Source organism: Toxotes jaculatrix, chromosome 16, assembly GCF_017976425.1.
Source record: "Toxotes jaculatrix isolate fToxJac2 chromosome 16, fToxJac2.pri, whole genome shotgun sequence".
Classification (NCBI taxonomy): Eukaryota; Metazoa; Chordata; class Actinopteri; family Toxotidae; genus Toxotes; species Toxotes jaculatrix.
Window position 1 is genome coordinate 22122875 of NC_054409.1, and position 17416 is coordinate 22140290.

The window sequence follows — 17416 nt, forward strand, 5'->3', positions numbered from 1 at the left end:
TTTGATATTTTTAGCTAAATGTTGGTGCTCATACTATTGTATTTTCTTTTAAATTATGAATGCAGAACTTTTATTAAATTGAGTATTTTTAACAGTGATGTAGCGTTGCTTTTAATTTTTATTAAAATAATAAATTTTAAAGTGATGCTCAACTTCCGTGAGAAGGTTAGGGCCAGTCTTGCCCACAGACCGTGTCATCTCTTGCCTCAGCAAGCGCGTTGCAGCAAACCGAACTACATTTCCCATGAGCACTTTCACTCGCGGAAAAAAAAAACAACCGCGTCATAAAAAAAGACATGGCGGATTAACCTAACGCGTGCATGGAGTCCGCTATTTGCTACTCGTCGTCGTTAGGTGAAGGCTTGTGTCTCCCAGCAGACGACATTTTCTCGAACAGGTACGTCCGCGTGTAGGTGCGTATGTGGACCTAATAAAATGACAAATGTAGCTGCCTCAGCTTCTCGGTGCTAACAACGGGACGGTCCACGTCCGGGAGACCCGCATAACACAAGTCTTGTCATGGGAGTTCTGTGCCAGTCTTTGTGTACTTTTTGTCGTGTTTTGCGTTTTATGGAGCGTCTTTATTTCTACGCCCTGCCCTCGTTTGAATGATGTGTGCTAGCTTGCTAAACTTCTGGTGATATTTCCTTGTGGTTTTCTTCGCGGCCGAGACTTAATTGCTTCTCGTCTGTCAGCGTCGCTGGTCACTACGTTACATATGTCGGTGTGTTCTTGCTAATGCTGTAATATGGTATCGCTGCATTGCCCAATGTTACACTTACAGAGGGAAAGCCTTAGACATGTTAGTGCTCCATCGACTCCCCGATCAATAACAACAGAGTTTCAATCAGCAAATCCCTCTGTACTTCTTAGTTTGTCCTGCACAATCTCACATGCATGCAAAGGTAGAATGTCAATATATCAAATCAGGAAATACAGTCCTGTGACTTTGAGTCCTGGGGTCATGGTGTCAGCCTGGGATTACATGAAGAGACAGTGAGACAGCCTAAATCCACAGAATAACTGTGGCAAATTGTCAACCTGCCTGTCAGTTATCTTGAAAAACTGTGCTCAAGAGTTTTGCACATTGAAACTGCCAACGTAATCATAACTTACTGTCAAACAGATTGAATATTTGTGTGTGTAATTCATGTGTCAGGTGTCACGCTCCTGCTGTTTTACCCTGCACCTCATGTTCACAATCCTCTGGTTAATTTTTCTTTAGTAATGTTTCACTTTCAGCTGGTTTTCACGTTGTACTGCTGGAATATTGATGCATCTTTTACGTCTTGCATGTTTTCAGGTCAAAATGTTTCGCCGGTCAAGATTCAGTGTTCGACCCAATGTCAGTACGGCAGGGAGAATAGCAACAACACCTCAGGACACCCCTTCATCAAATCAGGAGGCCAGTGAGACGCCCAGAGACGTCGGTGAGAGCAGCACTCCTGCTGCTGTGACAGATACCAAGGCTGCTGTGACTCCATCAGAAAAACCTACGACCCCAGAGTGAGTAACAAATATTAAACAGCTTCTTAAAGACTACTGATGCTATGTATAACCAAAACGATTATTTTTACTACTGCTTAGGGATGGCAATGACCAAAATGGGGAAGGTACCAGCTCCTCAGCTGCAGTCCAGAGAAGGAAGCGGTTTTCTGTCAAGCCCAGAGTGGCCCCAGGCCGCCCCTCCACCCTTCCTCGGACACCAAAGTCTCCTGTCAAGGCAGTCTGTGAAACTCCTGTTGAAGTCTCCAGCCCAAACCTCGAAAAGCCCACAACATCCAGCCAAACTGGGACTGCAGCAGCCCCTCAAGGACTCCAGTCCCCAAGGCGACGAAAGCCTTCAGGAGAGAGCAAGCATCCTAAAGTGCAACCTAAACCCACCCCCACCTCCTCTGACTCTGCAGGACCTTCAGTCGTCCCTGTAGCTGAGGAGTCACTAGAACAAACTGATCTGCCGAAAGACACTGGCAAACAGTTAGAAAACAAGGCAAGCAGTCAGGTTAAAGAAGCTCCTCACAGACCATCAGATAAAGTGCCCCCCTCACTACCAGACAAAGAAGCTATTGAAATATCAGAGAAGGCCAAGACTCTAGTGTCATCGAAGAGTGGACTTTCACTGTCACCGTCAGCGTTCTCCTTGAGTAGACTCCTGAATGACCCATCCGACTTACAGAGGCTGGCAAAGGCCCAAAAGCTCAGAGATCTGCTCAGACAGGAGAGACACAAAGAAAAGGTGAGTTCAGATTATTCTGTAAACATACTTATCCTCAGTGCTTTCTAACTTTGGTAAGATATTTATCAGATATTTACCTCTAGATATATTTTGATTCATTAAATTAAAGGAATGATCTTATTTAATGTTGCAGAAACTCAAGAAAGCAAAGGCACGTGCAAAGGAATATACTTTAGATCCTGCCAAAATGACAATGAGGGACCTTATCCGTTATCTACCAGTGTCTAACCCCATGACGTAAGTGTCTCTTCAGCGACTTTGTCAGGCTTGTGGAACATTCAATCCTTACCTCCATAAATAATGTTTTCTATTGATTATCCTGGGTTTTATTTGACAAGAAATTTTTTATGGGGTTCCTTGTCTTATGACTGTAATTTGCAATTTATCCAGATCTAGTTTAGAAGACTCATCTCAAGAGAATGAGACTGTGGTCCCGCCTTCACCAGGAAGAGAAGAGTAAGTTTATTTCATCATCTTTTTACAGTCTCTTTCCTTTAAAGTTTTATTGATATCAAACATATTATTGTTAAAGTATCACCACTGGTGTTTCAACAGCCGGTACAGGTTGTTTGTGCACCAAAGCCCTGCCTTCTGCCTGATGTTTGCAATGTAATCCCTGCAGGTCACCGGAGAGAGCGCAGGAACCTGAAGCCCTCCCTAAAATAGCCGAGCCTGAGGAAGAGGAGGTGGTGGAGGACGAGCAGGAAGAAGCGCTTATGGTTCCCCGGGTCAAAGTAGCAGAGGATGGCTCACTGATAATTGATGAAGAGAGGTCAGTCGACTTTTATAGGCCACAAGAGGCCTTCATTCACGTTGATCTACTTCCCATTGCTCAGTTATTGTAGATTAAAGATTGTACACACTTGAGTTTTTCATTATGATTTTCCCTCTTCATAGAAACATTGCTACATTATTGTGATATTGGAGATGATGAAACCAACTGGTAGTTTGATAATATCCTTTGTCTCAGCTTGACGGTGGAAGTCCAGCGAGCTAAAGGACCAAACCCAGCACACGATCGAGACCCCATCTTTGAGCGTGGGTCCACTACGACTTACTCAAGCTTCAGGAAAGGGACCTATTCGAAACCCTGGTCCAGTGAAGGTTGAGCTGACACAGATTATAGATATAGATCCTTAATTACAATATTTTCATAACACACATTTCGCTGTGATGCCTTGTTCATATTTGTTTTTAATCTGTTGATTATTTGCCTGTTTTTATCAGAGACAGACATGTTCTTCCTGGCAATCAGTATGGTGGGGACAGACTTTTCCATGATTTGTCAACTATTTCCTCACAGAGCTCGATCAGAGATAAAGGTCAGTGATGACTATAGGTAAACACGTATTTATAGAATATGATAATGAAGAGGCCACTCACTGCTTCAATAAAAAAAATCAATTGCACTGATTTAAACTTCCAGAACAAATTCAAAAAAGAAGAGCGAGAGAATGCCTGGAGGATTGATAAAGCTTTCAGTAGGTTAACTTTGTTTTTCTTATTAAATATGACATCAAATTGTTAAAACTCCCCGTGTGTATCTTAATGCAGCGTTTATTGCTGATTGTTTTGTAGGAGAGAGGCGCAAACTGGACATAGAGTATTTTTCTAAGCTGCTAGAGAAAATTCTGGAGGTTCAGAAAAATAGGAAGAAACTCAAGTCGCTCGCTGATAAGAACTCCCCCAAGAAGCACAAGAGAAAGGCAAAGGGTAAATTGATATGGTGTTATCATGTTTAATGCTCAGTAAGTTTTATATTATTTCTGTTCTATTTTATATTATTTCTTCATAACTTAATGCTGGAAAACAATTCTCAGAGTTTGTCTTCATTCAGCGATTCCTTTTGTGCTCTCATTCCCTCCACAGGCAAAAAAACTGCAAGGAAACTAAGTGATGTGGAGGAGGAAGAAGGGGAGGATGAGAATGAAGTTCCTGACTTGGAGGATGAGGAGGAGGGAGAGAAAGAGAATGAGGATCTCTATAATGAAGGAGGAACCTCTGCATCTAAGCCTAAGAGGCAATGCAAAAGAAAGACTAGAGAGTCCCCCTTGAATGAGGAACCAAATGATAAGAAAAAGAAAACAGGTGAAAAGAGCAACAAACAAGGTACAGGAGCGTTCAGTTATTTCATGGAAATGTTTTTGATTGTTAGAAAACTTGGTCGATTTAAATAATGTAGGTATGGAGATTTTTGTGGTTGGACAAAATTTGTAGAAAACTAATAACCAAGGCACTGGTATGTGCAATATTTAAAAATTTGATTAAAATTTGATAAAAAGAAAAAAAAGGCCAAGTGGCCGCAGAAAGTGCGTTTGCCCAAAGTTCTCCCTGTTTGTCCACATGTGCTTGGCTCTTGCTAATTTTTGTCTTGCTTTTATCCTCAGGCGAGGCCTGCACACCCGAAGACACTGAAGCAGCACTTCCTGGAGACCATACAAGTTCAGACATGTAATCACACTTTAAAAATGCTGTGAAAAATGCTTAAATAAAGCATTTTTATGCATTTCAAACTGGGATTAAAATACTCTTGTTTTTGCCTAATAATCAGGTCTGAAAAGACTGAGAATGTGAATGCACCCAAGGACACTGCAATCAAACCAGCTAAACTCTCACACACCAGAGCATCAAAATCAGTACTACCTCTGGGCCGGAAGTGGGGTAAAAAGCCTCCACCACCCTCCACGAAGACTGTGCCAGATAAAGGGGACGAGACTGTGAGTGATGGAGCCTCTGAAGAGCAGGTTATTATTTCATTTTCAGTTCAGCCATCAGATCTTTCTACACGTTGTTACTTCACCTCACTGAAACTTCTTAAATAACCTTTTAGGCGAATAAAGATTCATCACCGTCAGCTGACATTTCCTCTGAAGAAGAGGATGCCACCATTCAACCTCCAAAACCGACCAGGTTCAAAATATTTCACGTCTTTGTTGAATGTTTCTCATTTTAATATTGTAGCCAGAAACATCCCCAAAGAAACTACTGTATAATAGATATACTAGAAAATGTGATGTAATGGGATATGAGTGGTTCCTCAGTGTGTGATTATGTTTTGTAGGTATGGGAGAGTGCCCAAGCCCACCAAACCCTTGACTTACCCTGCCAAAGAAAATGCACACACCTCCGATACCACTCCCACTTCACCGGTGGGGTCCACTGGTGCTGCTGCCAAGCCTAAACCCAAATGCACAGCCAAGAGGGGAAGGTCATCAAAGCAACCATCAGCTCAAGAGTCCAAAAAGCCCAAACTGGTCACCCTCAGGGCCTCTCGGTCAGAGTTCAGTGATGATGAGGATGAAAAGCAGCTGGATCACGAGGAGATTGAGGACGAGGTGGAGCATCCTGCCTGTAGCCCCAGTAAGGACAGCATTGCTCCTGTGTTTGTGCCTGTCAGCCTGCGCTCCCCACAGCCAGTGATTTCAGAGGTGGAAGAGACTATGGAGGAGGTATGACAAATAGCTTCCCATCATGTCTTGCACAGATACACAGCATCAGTTAATTTTATTTGTTTATTACATCATTTTTGCTTTTTTTGCATTAGTTTTTCTTTGTGCATGTTTTTACATTCCATAATTCACACCCTCCACTCTGACTCCCCCATCCCACCCATAGCTTGATATCTTGGCCAATATGCCTGATGTGTTGGGCATCTCCCAAGATGCACTGTGCCCTGATGCCTCGTGCGAGCGGGCACAAAATGAGACAGGCACAGTGGAACCATGTGAACATCAGTTGGACCTGCTGGTTGTAAGTGTCCCATGTCTAAAATATACTAGTGAAATTAAATCATTATCCCCAGTTACACAGTTAATATGATTTCTGAGGTCTTATCTTAAAAATGTGACCCATATACTTTTATCTACAGTGATGAAAATGCAGTCTTATTTCCTCACAGTGTCTTCCCTTTTTCAGTTTTATTGCATGTATTTGTGGTTTGATCACACAGTTATATTGTAACTTGACACCATTTCCAGCTCGGTTTAGTTTTTGCACATTTTAAATGAAGAAAAGCAGCAAATTTGAGTTGGAACAATGATGCATGCATCCTTGGTATTTCCTTTTTTTCTGAGCTGAATGAACTCATAGCAGCATTTGTGTGTCTAGATGTAACCAGCTGATAAAGACGTATAAAGAAAGTGACAAAGAAATGTAATCGGGGCTACTGAAAAAAAAATTCCATATACATCACATCCTTTCGCAACTAGCCTGACATGTATGTGGAGCTTTTAATGTGACTTACTATGTATTTGTTTCCCTTGCAGGACGTTATAGATTTCCTTTCTTCAGAACACACAGAAGGTATGTTGAAGAGGTATTCTGAGTAGCTGCTACAGTGCATTACTCATGTTTTTAGACAGTTTCATTTCGTCTAAGTACATTTTTGTGGGGATCTTTTTGTTTCAGTAACTGAGGACGAGAGCTACAATGAGGCTGCTCAAACCCTGTTGGCCATTGGCACACTGACTCATCTCCCTCAGTCAACAACGAATCAAATAGTTGCACAAGATCACACGACAGGTTAGAGACACAGAAGCTACAAGAGTCCTCGTTTTGGAATTGGGTTGAGTTTGTTTTAGAGCAAATTACAGTGAAATTAAAATGTACCTCTATGTTAAATTGCAGGGACAACAACAGACAGTGTGAGAGAGACCAGGCAACCACTAGAAGAGGACGCTGCATCAGAACCTGCTGCACAGGAGGAAGACAGTGCAGTTCCTCTTATGTTTGTTCATGGAGTCGCAGAAACATCAGAGATTACAGCTTCTGCGGAGCCACAGAACAGCACAGCAGACAGTGGTGACATTCCCATTATTAAAACCAGTGATCAGATGTGTGCTGAGCAGAGCACTGTTTCTGAAATGGACTCTCAGTTACAGTCAAGTCCAGAGTGCTCGAAGAAAAGTTCTCCACAGCCCAGGAGGGGACGTTTATCCACGGTGAAATGTAAACCTAACCTAGGCCGAGCCTCAAAGACTGCACAGCCCAAATCCCAGCCTGACACATCAACAGAACAGACAGCTGAAGAGGGCAACACAGAGCCTGCCAACCTTCAGGTCACTGACTCAGTATCAGCTCCTGAAGAAAGAACCCCTACGATACCAGAATCTTCTTCAACAACGTTAATAGATGACATTTCCTGTACTGAAGTCAGACCTTCACAAGAGCTGTCTGCCAGTCAGGAGAGGAGTCACTGCTCTTCTGATGCCCAGTTTGAACCCAGTGGGGAACAAACCAGCGGAGACACAAAGTCAACTCAGGAGTCCTCAAATGAAGAACTGATGTCTCGCGCCGAAATAATTTCAAGTTGTTCTAATTATTTAGCGACATCTGACACACCAGTCACAGGATCACAGTTTGAACTAGGGTCAAACTGTGATTCTGTCCCGGTCGAAGAAAGCGGTCAACATCCCGCTGCTCTCAGCACACCTTTAGAAGATTCACCTGTCAGTCAGAAAACAGAGAGTGACGCTGCATCTGCTTGCCAGTCTAGAAGGAATCGATTGCAAAAAGTCAAACCCAAACCAAACATACCTCAGATATCAAGAACTGCTCGGCCGACACCTCAAACCACAAAGGACTGTGTTGAGAAAGACTCCAGCCCAACTCCAAGCTCCAAAGTCCAAGAAAAAACAACAGTAGAGGTTGAATCAGAAGCAACTTGTGGCACCTCTCTTGAAAAAACAAGTCAAAACATTGGTCCTGCTTCAGTTTGTACACTATCATTTGATTTAGGCTCTACTCTTACACCCACAAAGAAGCTGTCAACAATTGAGGAGAAAAGGATAGATACAGATGTTGGGCTTGTTGGTCAGGTACACTCTGTTGCAGCATCATCAGATCAGAGCGCCTCAGAAAACCACAACCTTTCTGATGCTGATAACCCAATGACATCTGACTCAGCTGCCACTGTATCACAGGTTGGACAAAACTCAGCCCCAAGAGTCCAAGAGAGCAGTGATCATCCTGCTACATGTGCTACACCTGCAGAAGATTTACCTGTCAGTCAGAAAGAAGAGAGTGAAGTTACATCTACATGCCAGACGAGGAGAGGTCGGTTACAAAAAGTCAGACCCAAACCAAACCTCGTACAGACATCAAGAACTGCACGGTCTAAACCTCAAACGACGAAAGAGCCTGTCCAGCACATGCAGCTTGTGGAGAGACCTTCCGTCCCAACTTCAGCACCTGGATCTGCTGACAATGTAATAGCAGAAGTAGAAGCGCTGCCAGTTTGCAGTATCACCCTTCCTGAACCAGGTGAAAGCAGTGGCACCGCTTCAGTTTCAGTACCATCACTGGAATTATGCACTGCTCACAAACCCGCCGAGGAATCGTCCTCAACTATGGAACAGAAGGCAGACGTTGGACTGAACTCAAGCTCAGCGAGCTCAGAATCAAATGTACCTCAAAGAAGACGACACCTTCCCAAGGTTAAACCCAATTTAGGATCATCCACCAGAACCAAACATACAAAGAATATCGTCAAACCCTTAGAGGAACAGTATATGGACCCCTCTTCAAATGTAACCTCAGAACCACAACAACCTGTGGACAATTCACACGCACAACCGAAATGTACAGAGGAAGACTGTAAAAATATGACATTAAATACAGAGCTCAGCTCAACAAAATCTGTACCTACAGAAAAGAAACTAGACAGCAAAAATGATAAGGGTACATCCTCTGATGATGTTGTCATAGCAACATCTTGGGTTGCTGAGAATCAGTCTATGTTGACAGACACAGTTCCTGATGATAAAAGCAGTGAAAAGTTCACATTTGAGAGGGAACCCACTGGGGACAGAATGTCAAGTAATGACAGGGTGGAGGCTGGACCTGCCTCACAGGGGGACTACGAGCTGGATATGTCCACCAGACTTAAAGAGTTAAATGCTCAACCAGCGTATGATCCAGCTGCAGTTTCAGATGTTCACTCTTCAGAAGGTGGCTCCACGGAGTCGAAAGTAAATTCTGTACTGGCTGCTAATGCTCACTCCATACCAGATCCTAAAGAAAGCAGCCCTCAGCCTTCAGAAAGCGACCCGGAGTTAAAAAGTCAAGACGCAGCCCAACAGTGGTCAGAAACCAGGGAAACTAATCAAACATCAAACGACAAATCTCCATCTGCCGAAAGGTAAGACATGAGTCATATTTTCTGTCAACATTTTGTCCTCCAAAAGGTCGTTTACAATGTAAATACTGCTCTTAATTCCAACCTTATGTTTTAGATGAATTATGGGGAAGTTGGGGAAGTTATGATAGAAGTTTGTCTTGTAACTTTCCCCAAATTTCCCCATTTAAAGTGCTGATGATACACAGTCAGAGTTGACTGACTCTTCCAAGTCTTCAAAAAAAGCCCTTCAGAGCCGTAGAGCCAGGCTTATTAAACCCAAACCCAACCTGGGATGCAGCAGTCGACCTCCACAACCCCAACAAGACCAGAACACAACACAAGCTGAAGGTTTGACATTTTAAAATAAAAGTTACCTTATCACCAAGAGTGCTGAGCAGCTTTTCATGATCACTGCCACTAATGGTTCTTCTTTTGCACAGATCCTGGTACACCCTCAGAACGTGTGGATGCTTCGGTTTCCCACAAACCTGTGTCTAAACTCCAACCTGATATTCAGGAGCCAGTAGAGGGAGCTGTTGAACCACGAAGTCCCCTCTCTGAGTCCCCCCCGAATGATGCTGGGGCCTTGCTGGGCAGTTTGACACAAATTATCGAACAACTGAGTGAACATGACTCCCCTCCAAATGATGCAGGATCCTCTCTGGATTGTGTGACACAAACACCGGACAATTCTTCTCAGGTAAGATATCAGTTGATATGTGCAGGAGGTGGCATGAGCATTGCATCTGTGATTGCAGTGTCTTTTTGTTCTGAAAACAAACACTGACTTTACCAGTTCAGGTGGAGCACTGACAGAGACTTTGATACTGACTAACAGTATCTGCTAAGATGCATTTAATGGTGTTAAATAATATCCAGTTTAAAAGGTTGGGAACAGCTGCTGTACAGTACCAGCAAAACACTACACCGAGGCATCGCTGTGTAGTGTGTGGTGTAATCTTGGTGAAGAAGCTCTTACCACATTCAAGGATTCATTCTGAAGTGTTTTCATCTGATTCCTTTAATCCTAGGACACATCAACATTAAATGCAGAGGAGACCCAAAGTCATCCAAGTCTCCCAATATTTCCAGACAGTAAGTCAAACACAGATTGCATTCAACTCACATCACATGATTTGCACTGTGAATTATACACAGTGCAAACACCGTGGCTTTGGTGAAAACCTCTCTCATCCCCTCTCTCAGTGCTGTCGGAGCAGGTGCCTTCAGATCCAGATGAACCATTTTTCATCCTCTCACTGACTGAGATCCCAGTCTGCTCATCCGGGGATGTGGTGGACACTGCATCTGAGCCTCTTCCTTATCTTCCTGTAGCAGATGCATCAGTACCACAACAAAGGTTTGTCCCTGCCTTTATCGGCTAGCCATCCAGGCAGGCTTGGAGTCTGTTTTGTTTGGTGTCTGATTCTGCAACCTTCTTCACCCCTCAGCAGTGTTCCTGGAGAGTGTTTGGCAGCTGAAATGGGAGATGGGGCTCTCTATAATGTATCTGTGCCCATGTCCACAGAGGAGAGTGGTGAAATGGGTCCCAGCAGTGTGAAAGACACTGGGCCAGATCCAGCTGCAAATTTAGTAAGTGAAGTTGCAAGGAACCACCTGTATCTGCAGTATGAGTAAAAATACCTGTATTTATCTGGTTTTCCTGCTTTTTTTTTTAACTCACACCAGGATTCGATTATGGAGAATCTAGTGGATCCACATGGTAGAGTGATTATATTATTATTTGCATTTTTTAAACTAGGTGGTTCATGTTGTATTACTGACGGTTAATTCTGATTTTCTGTGTTTTTGGAACAGAGAGTATGAAAACCCAGCCACCCAAATTATCAGAGGCTGTAGAGAATAATGATGAGACTGAAATTCTCCCTACAAAGCAGGGACTGACAACAAGAACTGGAAGAAGAGGTATGCAAAGGTTAAACACATACTCACATGCACTCTCGGCCAACTGGACACATCTGTTTCATCATGTACTCGTCTGTCTTTGAACCAGCCAAACTGCAGGTTAAGCCCAATACTTCAAGGAAGAAACAAACCAGCAAGACCCTCGCTACGAACATCGACCAGGACTCTGAACTTCCTGGCCCTTCCATGCAGCCAGAAGCCTCTGATGCAACTGCAAAAGCAGACGATGAGGTCGTCACTGAGCCACGGAAAAGAAGCAGTGATCATGTAAACATTGAAAAGGAGACTCCGGCAGATGGGAAAAGCCCTAAGGATAACCGCTCAGGAGCACGGACTCAGACTACAAAGACCGGCGGGACCAGCGCTGAGAATAGGTGAGGAAAAGCAGTTCAAAATATATTAAAATGTCTCAGCTTCCTGTTTTGTTGAAGCATAGTATTATCTGCCCATTGTTAAACAGAACTAAGGAACGAAGGAGTCCTCCGCCACGCTCTCAGCTTCGTGAGGATGCACTTAAAATGTCAAGATCTGCATGTTAATGTGTTCGCATTGACCATTGTTAGATGCTGGTGTTTAAGCTGGTGATGTTCCCCATTTTTGTTTAGCAATTTAGCATGCTAACATTTGCTAATTCGCACAAGTACAGTAGAGGTAGTTTATCAGGAATTCGGTCATAAACCAAGAAAACACAAAACACGAAGATTCCCTTCCTTTCCTCTCTGACACGAGCAGCGATCCTTCATCCGGCAAAGCAGCTTCCGAGGGCCTTAAGGTCAAAACTCCACACACACCGAGAAAACACTCCACCCCAACACCTGTAGCTTCAACATCACACAATGTCGCTCCCACGCCCAATCCGACACAGCTGCCAGAGGACACCCGCTCAACATCTTCTGCCACTTCACCAACACTAACAGAGGTGGTTATTGAACAGGCCACTGACCACAACCGACAATGCTCAGACTCAACTCCTAGCACTTCTCAGTTAACAGCTGAGGTAAGGAGGGCACATGGGCTCTTAATGCAGTGGATTTTTTTACACACCCGCAAGGAATTGATAAGAGCTGATCCTTTGCTCTTTTTTGTTGTAGGTTTCAGCTTCCCAGCAAAGTGACTATGTGGAGAGCAGCTCCACAGAGGAGGAGCCCACCAGTGTGTCTCAGTACTTCTTAAGTGATATTTTTACAGACGTAGAAGAGGGATAAAAGCCATAGAGAATTGGCTTTTTTTTTTTTTTTTTTTTTTTACCTTTTTCAAAAATTATTTCTTTTAATTTTTGTTGTGTGATATTATCTCTGTAAAGATTAATTTATAACTAAAAGGTTGTTTTTTGTTTTTGTTTTTTTTTTGCTATCAATGGAATAGTCACATTAATAACAAGCATTGGTCTGTCACCAGTTTGATTGGAGGTGGCAGCTTTTTCCTAATAATTCATAATGTTTCAAGCCTCAGTTTTCTTAATTTGTTTACTAACCAGCTGTGACAATGTAAATATTGTAAAATTGAAAACTTTTTTTTTTTTTTTTTGCCATATTCCGTTTTAACACAGACCACAACGTGGGTCTCAGGAAGAGAAACATAACCAGATTACTTGACAACATGTACAGTTGCACATTTAAATGTGTTTACCTTTTTAATGCCTCTTCTGTATATTTTTATGCAAAAAATTGATTGGCTTTTCATTTAGAAAACAGACATCGGATACAGAATATAATGAAGTACAACTGCATCAACGTATTCTGCAGATTCACCCCATACAGAGCAGAGGTAGTCAAGCTTTATTTAAGGAAAATAACTGCTAACAAGCAGATATTTTGTTTTATTGTGTATATAGTGTAGATCATTCACTTAAAGAGGTTGTGTACAGATACGCAGCATTCAGAACACGTGTCCTTAATTTAATTAATGAATTTAATTTCAGTGAATTAATGAAACATTTAAGGACACGCGTCCTTAAATGTTTCATTTATTCACTGAAAGTAAAACGTTGAACTCTATAAGATCTGAATTAAAGTGTTCATCCACCACCGCTGGATTCAGCGGTCTTTATTATGATGTACTAGCAGTATTCTAAAAAATACTGCAGATGTTATGAAAATATGATCACCTCCTGGCATTAAGGATTTTGTGCAGTTTTGGATACTGGTGTTGTGAAATTGTCCCCTCTGTTGCTTTTGCATCAGCCTCTTCTGACAGAGCTCATGTATGGCAGGTGGGACTTGATGAACGGTACGTGACAAACCAACACACCGCTGACACGTCGAAATCCCGTATTTATTTCCTGGTTGTGCACCACAGATGGGAATTACACTCTGAGGCACAGTAAAGGAACAACAAATTGCACCATACAACATTTCAATCCATTTATTCACATATCAAGGCTCATGGTCTCAGATATTAGTGTTAACACTTCTCTGACTGTGTCACTTAAAAATGGAACATTACTGTAAACTATGTAATATTAGTTTTGAAGCAACCTGTGTGCTTTATATTTAATAAACTGTACTTAAGTACTGTGTGTTTGTGAATGAATCACTGTATATTTAAACATTCACTGGTGGAAGTGATAGAGGTGCCGGAATAAAAGACTGCATGGTTTGAGACTCTAATCCCTCATGCTGCAGCCTCTTGTAGTAAGGCTTAAGACTGTTTTGATCTCTCTGTTGAGTAACTAACTGCTCTGTCTTCAGGTCCACTCGAACACTGTTGTAGTCAGCTGTAGGATTAGTCAGTCCGCTCGCTGCCCTCCCTGCTGACTGCATAGCGACTGGAGCAGACCTCTGAGGCACCGAACAGAAGGAACATGAACAATAACACCCAGGTCAGTGAACGGAGATGAGTTTTGTACTTTTTGCATTTCAGATGAATGTGGTTTGGAATAGAAATGTGTGGCTGTACTGTTTTGATTAAAGCTAGGTCTGAAATATAACATTTCATAAAAATCTAATTTTCAAAGGTAACTTGTCATTTTAGACATCAGAAAAAGGATCAAAACCATCTGCACATATAACATTACTTATGGTTCATTTATGGATTTCTTTTAAATGCATACTCTGGGTTTCTGTGGAAAAAGTAATCTTAATAATTATTATCATTATTATTATTATGTATTTAATAAATACCCAGAAATTAACATCCGTGACTGTTAATTTTTACTATAAGAAAAATATACAACGAATTATCCATTAAAATGTTTTTCTTGAGTTTGCTGAGTGAGGTACAGGTTATGTAATTATTTGGAAACTGTTCCTAACTAAATCACAACATACCAACAAGGCTTAGGCTCAGGAAACATGGCTGAATTATGTAACAACCTTCTAATCCCTAAAACTCTACTTCTCCTATTCTCCTTTTTCCCCCATCGCTCCATACACACTGTCTTGTTCTTTTTATCCATTAAAGAATGATGAGGCCTGTCGTTACAAAGAAATAGGTAACACCATCTCATGGCTTTGTAGACTAACCAGCTCACCTGAAATCAGTTTAGTCTTGGTGCTCTGACAGCTGGACTTTATCCAGGGATTAATGTGATGCACTGATTTATCTCAGGGTGTTAAACACCGTCACCCCATGGTTTCTGGCTTCTTAAGCAACAGGCCAGTGTTTGAAGTTGATGCAAGCAGAAAACTCAGGCTGTTTTAAAGTCACAAGGCGGATTGAAGTGACTACCACCTGATGTCATGTGGGTAGTCATGTTTGTTACTGTATATCATAAGCAGCAACTGGAAAAAAGGAATTAATCACACTTCCCTCACATTATGACACATTATCTATATCAATACCTCTGCTAAGGGTGTTCACTGATGCTAACGGCTCCAGGAGGCTGTACAGGCACAGTAGCACTTTGGGCTAAATGCCTATAATGCTAACTTGCTGACAATGATAATGATGGCATGCTGATGGTCTGCAGATAAAATGTTTACTGTCTCAGTTTAGCGTGTTAGCATGCTAATTTGCTGTTTCTAGATTTCCATGGCAAACTGTCCAATAGTTGTAAAATCACTTCACTAAAAACAGAAATGTCAATCTTTCAGTGATGCTCAAAGGAAAATTCAGGGTGTCACCAACATCAGTACAGACCCCACTTCCTCTGGGGACCATGACGACTGCACAGACTTTGATGCCAGTCCATCCAATAGTTGTTGAAAACAATATGAATATGGACAGTTTGGATTAAAATAATCTTCTTTTTCCCTAAACTCTCGGACAGGACAAAGAGGTGCTGGAGCAGATTGAGAGGGAGGTGCGAATGCGGGAGGGGGCCAGTAAGCTACTGGCAGCCTGTTCCCAGAGAGAGCAGGCCCTGGAGGCCGCAAAGAGCCTGCTAACCTGCAATGCCCGCATTCTGGCTCTGCTCAGCCAACTCCAGGAGATGAGGAAAGCCCAGATCCTGCAGAGAGTGGGATGCAGGTCAGATGGAGGGCAAGGATGTAATGTAGTTAGTTGTGGGTAAATAGATAATAGATCAGTGTAGAGGGATTTCAAAGGTTATACAGTTATGCTGCAGAAAGTAAGTACAAGTATTTTTGGACATTGCCATGCCTGCTACCAGCCACTAGAGGTCAGAAGAAAGTTGTTGTTTTTTTTGTTTTTTTTTAATCCTTGAGTCCTGATTTATTGTGTATATATCTTATATGTAACATTACGCAGGTGCATACAAAATTCACACTCATAGGATATGTATGTTATGACAGTTTGCATTTTAATGCAATACATACAATACAAATCTTTCTCTTGGGAAACTAAATTTTAAATTGTGTTGAGACTATGTTACAGTAACAGTTGATTCAACTCTGTTATTCTACTTGAGCCTGTAATTTGTGATGCTCGATTGCATTTGTGTTCCTGCTGTTTTATCTATCCCCTGCTCATACTACACTGCATGTTAGTATGTATGGATGGTTGATAAATGATCTGTGTCTTTAACTGCAGGACACCTGAAGATGTAGTGCCATGCACGGGAAAAGTAGCCCTTTCAGGTGAGTGTTAACAAAACATCTTGCCACTAATTTATGGAAATACCGGAATCTGGCTTTCATTTCTCCTAACGACAATTTGCACTCTGTAGACCTGCGAATCCCACTCATGTGGAAAGACTCAGAGTACTTCAAAAACAAAGGAGGTAAGTTAGAGGAGTGTGACCAAGGGAACTGATTAACATGAAGGCCTCAAGTGAGATTATTTTGATCAAAAGAGAAAAGCAATTAAAATATAAAGAGTTTGATAGCACCTGGTCATTTGTAATGTCATCACAGTGCACTTTCGCTTTTGCCACATATCATTATGATGAAAGTTTATATAAATGTGTTATCTACACCCTGACTTCCAAGAGTGAATGTCATCAGAGGAAAAAAAGACAAATATACACCAGTATCTTTAGGATGAATTACAGTTTGTACTGTTCTTATTTTTGCTTGCAGAGCTTCATCGCTGTGCCGTGTTCTGCCTGCTTCAGTGTGGCACAGAGATCTATGACACTGATCTGGTGATGGTAGACAGGACTTTAACTGACATCTGTTTTGAAGACACTATCATATTGTATGTCACCTCTACTGACACATTTTTAGAGATTTAGTTTTGTACATTCCAATTTTAAAGACATTTTATACGTCTGTGTGTGTGTGTGTGTGTGTGTGTGTGTGTGTGTGTGTGCAGCAATGAGGTAGGTCCTGGCTTTCAGCTTCGTGTTGAGCTGTACAGCAGTTGTGTGGTTGAGGATTTCTTCCCAGGGGCTCTAGGACCCAGGAGAATGAGCCGCCTCGGGGGCTCTCTGGGATGCTCCTCTGGGAAAAAGATCCGTGCTGCCTTTGAGTCTGCAACTGGTTGTGGATCCAGTGGAGGAGATGGAGGACCTGGAAATGTGTCCCTGTCTGATCTGTCTGCACTGTGAGCACGACAATTCTCCCTGAAACACAACAATAAAGGTGAATATTTTATGGATGAGTTTCACTTAGAAAAAGTCAAATTGATTTTGCCCCCAATGCTTTCTGTCTGAAGGGGACCAAAGTACAACCTGCTGGCTCACACAACACTGAGGATCGAACATGTGCAGGAAGGTTTCAAGACGCATGATTTATCTCTAGCAGCAGCAGGTGAGTTACAAACCCTCTCCTCTCTTCCCCTCTTCTTGTCTACTC

General features: G+C 42.2%; 2 protein-coding genes across 4 annotated transcripts in view; both read left to right on the top strand.

Annotated features, from left to right (window-relative positions):
- The first annotated feature begins 268 nt into the window (after positions 1-268).
- Positions 269-13793, top strand: zgc:162472 (uncharacterized protein LOC553495 homolog). Of its 3 annotated transcripts, XM_041058582.1 has the most exons (30): positions 269-397; positions 1304-1506; positions 1588-2236; positions 2370-2473; positions 2627-2692; positions 2859-3008; positions 3207-3340; positions 3464-3558; positions 3663-3717; positions 3815-3949; positions 4106-4345; positions 4624-4687; positions 4788-4980; positions 5067-5146; positions 5298-5685; positions 5852-5986; positions 6502-6538; positions 6644-6757; positions 6863-9281; positions 9321-9374; positions 9544-9701; positions 9794-10053; positions 10385-10448; positions 10560-10713; positions 10805-10946; positions 11043-11076; positions 11172-11279; positions 11368-11653; positions 11997-12276; positions 12371-13793. In XM_041058582.1, exons 2-30 carry the CDS (start codon positions 1310-1312, stop codon positions 12482-12484), a joined length of 6909 nt encoding a protein of 2302 aa, XP_040914516.1. In that variant the 5' UTR covers positions 269-397; positions 1304-1309; the 3' UTR covers positions 12485-13793. The 3 variants fall into 3 exon arrangements, with proteins under 3 accessions (XP_040914516.1, XP_040914515.1, XP_040914517.1); XM_041058581.1 differs by having other exon boundaries at positions 6863-9374; positions 12012-12276; XM_041058583.1 differs by lacking the exon at positions 12371-13793 and having other exon boundaries at positions 6863-9374; positions 11740-12090.
- Positions 13794-13903: 110 nt separating this feature from the next.
- rtkn2b (rhotekin 2b) overlaps positions 13904-17416 on the top strand; it is a 35496-nt gene continuing 31983 nt past the window's right edge. The window contains exons 1-7 of the mRNA XM_041058585.1: positions 13904-14100; positions 15490-15689; positions 16212-16258; positions 16348-16401; positions 16700-16817; positions 16935-17165; positions 17277-17371. Coding sequence (XP_040914519.1) covers positions 14083-14100; positions 15490-15689; positions 16212-16258; positions 16348-16401; positions 16700-16817; positions 16935-17165; positions 17277-17371 — 763 coding nt within the window. The 5' untranslated portion in view covers positions 13904-14082. The remainder of the gene's footprint in view (positions 14101-15489; positions 15690-16211; positions 16259-16347; positions 16402-16699; positions 16818-16934; positions 17166-17276; positions 17372-17416) is intronic.